At 53.5% G+C, this 11,613-nt stretch overlaps 3 protein-coding genes across 3 annotated transcripts; 2 read left to right on the forward strand and 1 right to left on the reverse strand.

Annotated features, from left to right (window-relative positions):
- Positions 1-89: 89 nt before the first annotated feature.
- On the forward strand, positions 90-2,529 carry NCU01645 (hypothetical protein). The gene is made up of 3 exons (XM_951174.3): positions 90-887; positions 996-1,795; positions 1,856-2,529. The coding sequence occupies exons 1-3, from the start codon at positions 796-798 to the stop codon at positions 1,903-1,905; spliced, it is 942 nt and encodes a 313-aa protein (XP_956267.2). The 5' UTR covers positions 90-795; the 3' UTR covers positions 1,906-2,529.
- Positions 2,060-6,195, reverse strand: NCU01644 (intracellular protein transporter UsoA). Its single transcript, XM_951173.2, has 2 exons — positions 2,488-6,195; positions 2,060-2,403 (listed from the first exon to the last, which is right to left on the reverse strand). The coding sequence occupies exons 1-2, from the start codon at positions 5,911-5,913 to the stop codon at positions 2,314-2,316; spliced, it is 3,516 nt and encodes a 1,171-aa protein (XP_956266.1). The 5' UTR covers positions 5,914-6,195; the 3' UTR covers positions 2,060-2,313.
- A 573-nt stretch (positions 6,196-6,768) lies between these two features.
- NCU01643 (5'-3' exoribonuclease 2) lies at positions 6,769-10,834 on the forward strand. Its single transcript, XM_951172.2, has 2 exons — positions 6,769-7,573; positions 7,651-10,834. The coding sequence occupies exons 1-2, from the start codon at positions 7,264-7,266 to the stop codon at positions 10,557-10,559; spliced, it is 3,219 nt and encodes a 1,072-aa protein (XP_956265.1). The 5' UTR covers positions 6,769-7,263; the 3' UTR covers positions 10,560-10,834.
- The last annotated feature ends 779 nt before the right edge of the window (positions 10,835-11,613 follow it).

An 11,613-nucleotide genomic window follows, 5' to 3' on the forward strand; every position in this document is an offset into this window, starting at 1 on the left:
TAGAGGCTATTCCGGAACACCGGACAGCCACTGACGGGGACTCGGGGTTCGAGCAGTTGAACGACTCCCCATACCTACCTAATATTATACATGCTGCTGAATCATCACGATATCTAGGTTGTCTCGCTTGTCAACTTGAACCCCGCATTGACGGGGCTGTGCATTTGTACACTTGGGATCGGGTGTTCCTGAGCTCTCCCGTGGCTTCTATGTCTGCTTGAGTGGTTTGGAAACCGCTGCTGCCTCTATTGAGCTGTGTATTCCTCTGGCGAGTCGTTCGCAAACCGCCAGTCTTGGCATCGTATCCGCAATTTACATCATACCGGGACGTCGGTCTACTTTCAGTCGCAACGCCACCCTCGTCAAGCTGCCTCAACAACTTAGACCCCTACGCAGGTGCATTGGTTAGTCTAATAGATAAACACCAACCTTCACAATACCAAGTCTGCCGTCTTCCTACTTTTCATTCAAAAGTAATCCTTTCGCATTTCGCATCTGGTGGACTCGGCGCAGTTCTGCCACCTGGAAGTCAGTTACCACGAGATACCTACTCTACAGTACACCATATAAAGCAAACCCCCCCGCTTTGAAACCCATCTCTTACACGACCTACAACCTCTTGTACCCCTCCTTCGTCATTCACGCACCTTTTTCTTGCCTCACCCGACATCAACCAACAAGTCGTACGAACCAGATCTCCTATTCCACATCTTCTTTCCTCAACTTTCAGAGTCCTCCCTCTGTATCACATAATCAACCTACCTACAAACAAGAACGCACAGCACAGTCTGTTCGATGGCCGACTTCGTTGCTCCTCCTCCCGGTCCTCCCCCGCCCAAGGTTCCTGAGGGCTGGGTGGCACGATGGAATGAACAGTACAAAGAATGGTAGGTCTACTCTTGCTCGCCCGTCCTCGTGTGTTTGAACACTTTGGCGACCATCAACAGCGATCGACCAACAATCAAGCGCATCATCACTAACACCATCCTCACCAGGTTCTACGTCAACACCTACACCAAAAAGTCCCAATGGGAGAAACCCACCGAGCCCGCCGTGCCTCCCCGCGATGAATCCGCCCCTGCCGGCCCCCCTCCCTCCTACTCCGCAGGCGACAGCAAACCCGTTGTAAGCGACACCAAGTCCAACAACCCCTACGACAACCCTGCCAACCGCGCCGGCGGTAACGGCGGCGGTCCTTCCGCATACGAAGACGAAGACGCACGTCTAGCCCGCCAGCTCCAAGCCGAAGAGGACGCTCGCGCCGCCGCCGCCGCTAACCAGCGCGGCCACACCCCTTCTGGTCAACAGTCGCCGTTCCCCTCGCAACTACCGCCTCGTCCTGAGACCAACGATCGTGGCGGATCTAAGGGGTCCTTCCTCGGCAAGATTTTTGGTGCTGCGGGTAAGGGCAAACACTCCGGGTCTTCGTCCCACGGTTACGGCGGTGGGGGTGGTTACCCAGCCCAGGGTTATTCGCCCGCTCCGTACGGAGGATCACCGGCGCCTTATGGACAGCCTCAGCAACCGATGTACGGCCAGCAACCACCCGTTGGCTACGGAGGATACCCTCAACAAGGTGGTTATGGAGGATACGCTCCTCCGCAAGGATACTATGGTGGAGGCGGTTATCCCCAGCAGCAACAGGCTTACGGCGCCCCCGGGAGGAGCGGTGGCGGCGGTGGCATGGGCATGATGGGCGGTGCGGCGCTGGGGTTGGGCGCGGGTGTCCTTGGTGGTGCGTTGATTGCTGATGCGGTCAATGACCATGACCAGGAGATTTATCAGGAAGGATATAGTAAGTTTGATCCCGACCCTTTGTGCTTGGATGGCTCGAATATTAACATATCTTGAATAGATGATGGCCAGGATGGTGATATGGACTTTGGTGGTGGTGATGATTTCTAAACTCGCTTGCTCGTCTACTCGAGTATCAAAGTCGAGTACAAGAGCTTTGAGCAGTACGGCTTTAGGCGGTCATGGGCTGCCTTAGGAGACACTGCATTCTCTTCATACTTTGCAGTGGCTTATCTTCCTTTCTTGATGACGTCTTGATGAATAGGATTTGGTTTGGCGTCTTTGCATGGAATTGGTAAGGCGAGGTTTATCTAGGACAGGACTTGCTATCAAACCTACGACGACGAATGGGATACGTATTACAGATAATTGCCGTGCATTTTATAACTCTATGTGTTATGATGCTAGTGCCCCTAAGCAAGCCCAGCTTGTCTATGACCTTGATAGCAAGCATTATATATACCGGTAGCCAGCTTTTTTCTAGCCCATTCGCACTATTCATTAACCCCCTCACCATCTTCAATCTTCATCTTCAGCACCATCCTCATCCTCATCCTCCTCCTCCTCCTCGTCTTCTGAAACCTCACCACCGAGCTTCTTGAGTTGTTCCTATACACCAGCACACAAAGAATGTCAGTCTACGTCATCTTCTTGAAGTCCCAAGGGTACTTTAGTTGAAAGGGTTTTGCTTACCTTATATTTCTGCCTCTTTTCTTCCAAATCATCAAACAGCAACAGCAAATCGTCCCTCTCGCTCTGTGCGTTCTTGATTTCTTCATCTAGCTTCTCTTTTACCTCCTTCACTTGGTTGGTGGCCTCCTTCTTGGCCTCCTCAACTGCCTTGGCCACCGCCTCGGCTACGGCCTTTGCAACGGCTTCTTCCCTCTCTTTTTCGAGTTGCTTCCGCATTTGGGCCAGTTCGTCTTCCTTTTCTTTCTGGAGACGGGTTTCGATTTCGCTGGCTGCTGCTGCCGCCTTCGCCGCCGCTTCGGCCTCAATAGCAGCCGCTTTTTCGGCTCCGGTAGCTGCGTCAGCCTCAGCCTCAGCCTCGGCCTTGTCGTTGTTTTTGGCAGTTTCAACTTCCTTCCTAATTTCCTCCACTGCCTTCTGGACCGCCTCCTCTTTTTCTTTCTCCATCCCCTCCAACCTCTCTTTCATACTCACCATCTCCCTCTCTTTATCTTTCAAGGCCTTCTCCACCTCCGCAACCGCATCCTCCTTCTCCTTCAATAATCGTTCTGCCTCCTCCCTCTCCTCTATTACCCCCTTCAGCCTCTGTTCAAGCTCTTCCACCCTTTCACCAGTGCTCTTAACCGTCTTCTCAGCCTCAGCGAGCTTCCTCTCTGCGGTGCTCAAAGCTTCATCGGTCTTGGTCAGACGGGTCTCCAAGTCCTTGAGCTTGTTCTCGCCGTCGGTCCGGGCCTTGTTCGCTTTCATCAAATCAACCTCCATCCGACTTATCGTTGCCTTCAAATCGGCTTTGTCGGCCTCGAACCGGCGCGCCGCACGCTCAGTTTCTTGCTCGGCGGTTTTGCGGGCGGTTTCGATTTGCTGGCTGTGGTCGCGCTGGAGGGCATCAAGCTTGGCCTGGTGCTCGCGCTGCAGAGACTCAAGCTGGGTGGCTTGCTCTCTCCGGACAGCTTCAACCTGCTTGGTCAGCTCGTCTTCCTTATTCTTGGCTTCGCGGCGGGCAGTCTCGATTTGTTGTTGGAGTTGGGATTCCTTGGTGCGGTACTCCTTGGCGAGTTTGTTCAACTCTTGCTCGTGAGCACGCTGGAGACCGTCATTGACGGTTTTGAGTCTGGCTGCTTCTGCTCGCGAGCGCTGATGCTCGGCTTGCTCTTTAGCCAGGTTCTGCTTGAGTGTCGCGACGAGCGCTTCAATGTTCTGGATCGCGTGGTCTTTGGCGCCCAGCTGCACGCGCATGTGCTCGACGGCTTCGTTGGCGCGGTGTACGTCGGACGCGGATTGTTCCTTGGTGCGTCGGTGGTCTGCTTGTTCCTGCCCCAGCTGCGAGGTCAGGCTGGCTTTCTCAGCGGCGAAGTCCTCGAGTGCTCGGTCCTTCTCCTCAAGCTGGGCGCGCAGGGAGTCGACGAGCTCGCGCGAGATGCCCTTTTGTACGCCGTTGGTAATGACGGAGATCTCGAGCCCGGGGTCGCGGTCGATGGCCCGAATAATACGGCTGTAGTTATCCTTGAAGAATTCGACAAAGGTGTCGTCTAGGTACACGTCGGGGAGCTTCTGGTCGAGACTGAGGTCGAGTTTTTGGGGAAGAATCTCGTAGTCCCTCATCAAGGGGTAGGAGCGTAGTCTGGTCAGCTTGTCCACGTAGCGATCGCGGCCCATGCGGGACATGACCATCTCGCGCACCTTGGCGCGTGGGACGGGAGAGTCTTTGGTTGAAAACTCATACACGACACCAATTAGCATGGCGCTGAGGCCCTGCACGATGATGTCGCCGTTGGGGTTCTCCACCGCCGCTTGGATGAGCCCCTGGAGGTTGGTGAACTCCCCTAGGAAATCGTTAACCGCGTCCAGGTCCTCAAATAGCCAGCATAGGAGGAGCATTAGATAACCAATGATGACGCGAGGGTCATCGTTCCTAGCCACGCTTCTGAGAAGATGAGACGCAACCGTTTGAATACTTGTAACCACTTCTTCGCCACTGGCCTCATCTCCCTCGGTGACCTCCATAGCCAGATGCTTCGTCGTGGGGTTTTCATGGACCAGATGAAGCATGAGCACAGCGGCGAACCAGTACCTATACGGATCTGCCGTGACCTGTTCTGGCACAGGCTGAAGCAACGTTGTGAAGATGTTGGTAAGCTCATCGGCCTGCATCTTGTGGCCTTGGATCGCTCTAGTGAGGAAATGCTTGCGAATCTCTTCATGGTTGTTGAAGTAGGCCTTGAGACAGTTGCAAGCTGCCATGCGCAAGTCAAACTCCATTAGCGAGTTGACGGCCAAGATGAGGTCAAGCAGACCGTCAATAACGTAAACCTTTGGCACCCCGTTGGAGTGAGGACCTTGGCCGTTCATTGCTGGGTTGGCAAGCGGAGAGGGAACCTCCTGTCCGGCGAACCTCTCCTGTAGCCTTGCATTACCACGTATCATGTCTGCACAAGCCGCGAGCGCTTCCGCCCTTATGGGAAGGTCAACGCCATAAGTGAATCCCAGCTGGAGAGTATTTTCCAGCACACGATCGTTCAAAAATGCGATCTGGTTCGCAGGGGTTCCGGCCGCGCCAGGGACCAAAAACAGACGTATCAGCGCAAGCAAAGCATATATGTTCCTGTTGCGTTGTTCCTCGGCCCACTGCGCAACTTCCTCCCCGTCTGTGCTGCCCTTGTAGGCACTTCTTAATAGGTGCGCAAGCCGTGCGATGAATCCCATTTCCCTGACATTGGACTGATTGGACGCGTTGAGACGAAGCAGGTTCGCCAACAAGATCAAGCAATCCTCCACCACCCTTGCGCCCTCGACGAGACCTCCTTCATTGGTGATAATCTCGAATATGCGCTCGAAGCCCTTTTCGAATGCCACCAGCTTCTGGATATCCACGGACTCGGCAGTGAGGTCGATCAGCAGACTGATGGCCGCATCCCGGACGGCTTCTCGCCTGTCGTCGAGCACGGCAACCAGCCTAGGGATGCCCAGGGGCGCAACGAGGACGCATTCTTCGGTTCTCTCTGTCCGGGCAAAGTGTATGTGGGAGAGCAGCTGAAGTGAGTAGAGGCGCGAGTAAAAGTCGGTCGTGTCGAGCAGATCGAGCAGCAGCGTGATGTTCTCCTGGCGCTGGGTGAACTCGTCGGCGAGCCAGAGCGCAATCTCCTCTGAAGCTTCGGGGCTGTCTTCGTTGGGGCTGAAGAGCATCAGCAGGGTCTCGAGGACGACCTTGACCGTATCGACATCCTCGCCATCCCTGCTCAGACTCCCGATGAGACTTCGTAGAGCGCCAGAGGCTACTGAGGCCGGGTACTGCTTGGAGAAGCTGCGCAGACCGAGGATGGCGGCGCGGCGGTCTTCGAGGAGGGTCGCGGTGTTGAGACGGCCGCTGAGGACGGCAATGGTTTCGCTCACCGACTGCTTGGCCGGCGCCGCCGTAATGGTCGAGAACATGTTCGAGGATAGAGGTAGTGGACTAGTTTGGATGCCATGGAGGGAGGGACTGGAGGATCATGGCGTACGGCGGGGTGCGCGCATGCTCGAGGGTTAAGAGGTGTCGGATCACCACCTCTTGCGTCGTCGGGGTGTCAGTCAGGGGTAGGTACCTGTGTGGTCCCGCTATAGCGAGCGTAGTGGTACTTGCACCTGTAGCTTAGTGTATACCTACCTAGCACTCTGAGGTTCCGTTGGATCTTGGATGTACCCGGACAAAACGATTGGAAAATGGAAGGGCCCGCCTTGTTACAACCACCCGACTCGCTGCACACAAACGAAGCCAGGAAGTAGGTATGTACCTAGTTGCTTCCATGTGGCTAGTAGGTATACAACCAACGGAGGCCAACGGAATGAAACTAGGGGACAGGTGGTCCTTTCATACGAAAAGTCCAGCCCGCGCAACAATTGGCAATCATCAAGGCATGGTAAGTACCTTAGATACCTACACCTCTAGGTAGTAGTATTTATCATTTCATACCTTGGTTAGGGTCGTTTCGGGACTCATGGAAAGTACTATGATAGGTATATAATCGTGCAGTTCCATGTAATGCTATGTATAGGTAGTCTTTCGGATAAGTAAATGTCGGGTGTGTGTACCTCTACGGTTCCTGCGCCTCAATCATACCGTGCTCTGTTAGCCCGCACAACTGTTGATCATAGAGCGTCATGTGATGTTTCGATAAGCCGATAACAGGCTGCTGTGGCGTTGTCATTGGTCTTATCAGTGCTTATCGTCCCTTGCCGCATGGTCTTGGCACTCGTTGAACCCTTGAATTCTTTCGCATGTCAGAGCTCGGCGTTCTGTTCCGGTCTCGTCCTTCTCTCCCCAGTTCATCCCACTGCCACTCCATCACCACTTCTGCAATCGCTCACGTCTTATCCAACGGGCATTGCTGCAAGGACCGCTTTGCTGTGTCAATTTAGCCCGGATTCATTGAATTGGGCTTTCGACAAGGCGTGTCCTCAATCTTGCTGCGCCGTTTCCACAGTGCACTTTGAGGTGAACCTTGGTGGCTCTATCTGCGGTCACCTTGCGCGTGTTGTGCATCAGCATCTTTTGTTGCCCATACATCCGATCCCTTCGACCGACCTTATACCTCAGTCTGCTTCCATCAACATTCCTTTATTCGCTTTCCGTCGGTGCGAATTGAAGAACCCACTACGTTCACTTTCCGAACCACCCATCTCGTTCAGCGACTACCCCCGATCTTTCTCGCGACAACTACCTACTACATTTTATAGCCAACCACATTTTAACTACCGTCCCTACAAGTGCTATTCGTGTGACCACTCGATCGCCTTTGCAAGATGGGTATTCCGGCGGCTTTCAGGTGGCTGTCCACCAAGTATCCCAAGATCATCTCGCCCGTCATCGAGGATCAGCCGATTACTATGCCCGATGGCACCGTCATTCCTGTTGACGCGACCAAGCCAAATCCCAATGGCGAGGAGTTTGACAACCTGTATCTCGACATGAACGGCATCGTCCATCCTTGCTCTCACCCCGAGGACCGCCCCGCGCCCAAGGACGAGGAAGAGATGATGGTCGAGGTTTTCAAGTACACCGATCGCGTCGTCAACATGGTTCGCCCGCGGAAGCTTCTCATGATTGCTGTTGGTGCGTATCTCTCTTTCGCACCATCTCTGTCGCCCTACTTTGATTTAAGAAACGGGACTAACATAATTTCACCACAGACGGCGTTGCCCCCAGAGCCAAAATGAACCAGCAACGGTCCAGACGATTTCGCGCTGCCCGGGAAGCCATGGAAAAGGAGGAAGACAAGCAAAAGTTCGTCGAGCTGCTCAAGAAACAGAACGGCAAGCCCCAAGAGGAAGAACCCGTAGAGGTCGTCGTCAAGAAGGCTTTCGATTCCAACTCCATCACTCCTGGTACGCCCTTCATGGACATCCTGGCTGCCAGTCTCAGGTATTGGTGTTCCTATAAGCTCAATACCGATCCTGCCTGGGCCAACATCAAGGTCATTATCTCTGACGCCACCGTTCCGGGTGAGGGTGAACATAAGATCATGGAATTCGTCCGCTCCCAGCGTGGTTCCCCCAACCATGACCCCAATACTCGGCATGTCATTTACGGACTCGACGCCGACCTTATCATGCTTGGCTTAGCCACGCACGAGCCCCATTTCCGTGTTCTGCGTGAAGACGTCTTTGCCCAAGACAGCAGGCCGAGACTGTGCAAGATTTGCGGTCAAAAGGGACATGACGCCATGAACTGCAAGGGCGAGGCAAAGGAGAAGAATGGCGAGTTCGACGAGAAGGACGCAGTCGTGCCTCTCAAGCCCTTTATCTGGCTCCACGTTTCCATTCTCCGTGAGTACCTTGCCATTGAACTTGACGTTCCTGGCCTTCCCTTCCAGTTCAACTTGGAAAGGGCCATCGACGATTGGGTTTTCATGTGCTTCTTTGTCGGAAACGATTTCTTGCCTCACTTGCCTGCATTGGAGATCAGGGAGAACGGAATTGATACCCTAACGGCCATCTGGAAAGATAACTTGCCCGTAATGGGCGGATATTTGACCAAAGATGGCCATGCGGACCTTGAACGTGTCCAGTACATCATGGCCGGCTTGGCCAAGCAGGAAGATGCCATTTTCAGGAGGAGAAAGGAAACCGAAGACCGACGAGAGGCCGGTTTCAAGAGGCGCAAGCTTGCCGATGAGGCCCGACAAAGGAGAGCCCAAGGCAGTAGGCAAATACGTCAGGCGGCTGAGAATAGTGGTCCGCCAGCTGGATTTTCCTTTCACAAGATTAACGAATTTCCGGGCAAGGCTCCGCAACCATCAATCACTCATGACATGGTGGTGAACCGCCAGGCGGTTGACCAGGCCAATGTTGCCAACAAGAGTGCCGCTAGCGTGCTCAAGGATCAGATCAAGAGCATGATGGCGCAAGGAACGAGCACTCCAGAGAACGGTGCTGAGTCCACTGAGACTCCTGCTGAAACTGCTGCGGCCGCCCCGGCCACCGAAGAGCAAGCTGCTCCCCCAGCAGCCCTGGGTAAAAGGAAGGCTGAGCTTATCGAAGATGCTGTCGCTGGTCCCGAGGCCAGCAGTACCGAGGTGACCGAGATCAGCGAGAGTGATGCTGAGCCTACCGATTCGGTCAGGCTGTGGGAAGAGGGCTATGCGGACCGGTACTATGAGCAGAAGTTCAAGGTTGACCGTAAAGACATTGATTTCCGTCACAAGGTTGGCCGTGCGTATGCCGAAGGTCTTGCGTGGGTTCTGGAGTATTATTTCCAGGGCTGCCCCTCATGGGAGTGGTTCTACCCCTACCATTACGCGCCGTTCGCTGCGGACTTTGTTGATCTTGGCAAGATGGAGATCAAGTTTGAGAAGGGCAGAATTTCGCGGCCATTTGAGCAACTGATGAGCGTCCTTCCGGCCGCGTCTCGTCATGCCATCCCTGAGGTGTTCCACTCCTTAATGTTAGAGGAGACCAGTGAGATCCGCCATTTCTACCCCGATGACTTCGAGATTGATCTCAACGGCAAAAAGATGGCTTGGCAGGGTGTCGCCCTCCTTCCCTTCATCGACATGCCTCGTCTATTGGCTGCCATGGAGACCAAAAGTCATCTCTTGAGCCCAGAAGATCACCTCCGGAATGCACCGGGCAAGGATTATCTACTTCTATCTGATTCTCACCCAACACTGTACGATCACATCACGAGCCAGTTCTACTCCAAGAAGCAGGGTACGACCAAGTTCGAGCTGGATCCCACAAAGAGTGCTGGCCTCTCAGGCTTAGTCGAGAAGATTGATGGCTACGTGCCTCACGGCTCGCTGGTCTACCCGTTGAGCAGAAACTCAATGCCCGATGTGGATTACGATCGGTCACTCATGGTTCACTACTTCTTCCCTGATTGCTCTCATACGCACAAGTCGATGCTCCTAAGGGGAGTGCAGATGCCAACACCCGCTTTGACCCGAAGCGATATCGACATCCTGAAGGGCAAGGCATCGCGCTCAGGAAGAAGCTACGGCGGCGTACCGCTGAGCAACAAGAACTACAGTGGAAGGAACGAGCCCATCAATTACGGACCTGGCGGTGGTCAGCAGGGAGGACGCGGCCGCGGCGGTTACCAAGGTGGTGGAGGACGCGGTGGAGGTAGGGGAGGATATGGAGGAAACGGCGGCGGCTACCAAGCTAATGGTGGTGGTTATTACAACGGTGGTAACAACGGCGGCGGCGGTGGCGGATACGGCGGTCAACCACGGGACTCGTATGGCCCTCCTCCCGGCTGGCAGCCTCCTCCGCCCCCTGGACTTGCTGGATTTGGGGTTGGACCTCCTCCGCCTCCGCCCGGTGCCGCGTATGGCGGTGCTCCCGGTGGCGCTGGTTACGGCGGTTACGGCAGCAGTCGCGGAGGGTATCAAGACAACAGATACGCACTCCCGCCTCCTCCGCCGCAAGCGTATCAGGCACAGGGGCAGCAGTACGGCCAGGGCGGGAGCCGCGGCGGCTACCAAGGCCAGGGTAACCAATACAGAGGACCACCGCGTCAGGATCGCGGATATGACAACCGCGGAGGTTACCGCGGCGGTGGATATCGTGGCGGCGGTGACAACCGGGGGTATAGGTAAAATCTTTACCTTAAAACAGTGCTGGGGACTAGCGGAGAAAAGAGGAGTATAGTAGGAAAATGTCAAAGCGGAGTTGGTTAAGGACAGTGTTTTCGATGTTATTTTCTTATCTTGTTTGTATAAATGGGTTTTCATCTCGAGCTGGTTATTGGTCTCAATGTCCAAATCAAGAGTTGGTCATATGCACTTCAAAACTTGTACATCATTTCTGGTAGTATATAAGAACAAGGGCTGTAAGGGCCCATAGCGATGACCAATTCCTATGAGATGTTTCGGTGTTTATATATGTATGTCACTGTGTGTTTGTCCGGGGCACACACACAAGCCTTCCGGGCTCGTTTACCTACTACCCATTGCATGTGAGCTTGTGAGAGTACATACCTGGTAAGGAAGGTAGAGGTGGTTTTATCTTTTTTTTTTTTTTTTTTTTTTTTTTTTTTTTTTTTTGTGGTTATGGGAAATGAAAAGGTGGGATGTGTCGAGATCTTGGTGGCCGTCATGTCTTTTGTGCCCCTACGGTTCTCATCACATGTTAAAATTCAGACTACACGTGTACATAATCTGGCTTGATATAGGCCGGATAGGTATATGTACACTATATATCGATGTGTGGTGGAAGAAGTGGAGGGTTTTACACAAGAGTATTCACGGAGATTCCTTGCGGCGAAATGAAAAAAAGTCCCGAGACTTGGCTTCTAAACTATTTTACTTGGCAATTTGTGGTCAGGAGGGGAGGAGGGTAAGTAAGGGTTGGATATGTCGTGGCAGAGTGTTAGGCAGATTAATATTGGCTCTGTATTATGCAACGAAATTATAGATATCTTTCAAAACATCTTTTCTTGTTTTCTTGTTGTCTTCTGCCCTTGGTTTAGTCTGAGGAGTGAGTCTTGGCAGGCTCCGGTGATCAGAGATGATATGATACGATGATGGGAGAAGGAGGTGAAGGTGAGCCTTATGGATGCCCAAGAATAGCCAAAAGAGGCAGGGGCAATGATTGTAATCATACGGTATATGTATGGAGTGTAGGTACGCTAATGTAAAGCTACCTCTAGCT

Source organism: Neurospora crassa, linkage group II (genome assembly GCF_000182925.2).
Source record: "Neurospora crassa OR74A linkage group II, whole genome shotgun sequence".
Taxonomy (NCBI): Eukaryota; Fungi; Ascomycota; class Sordariomycetes; order Sordariales; family Sordariaceae; genus Neurospora; species Neurospora crassa.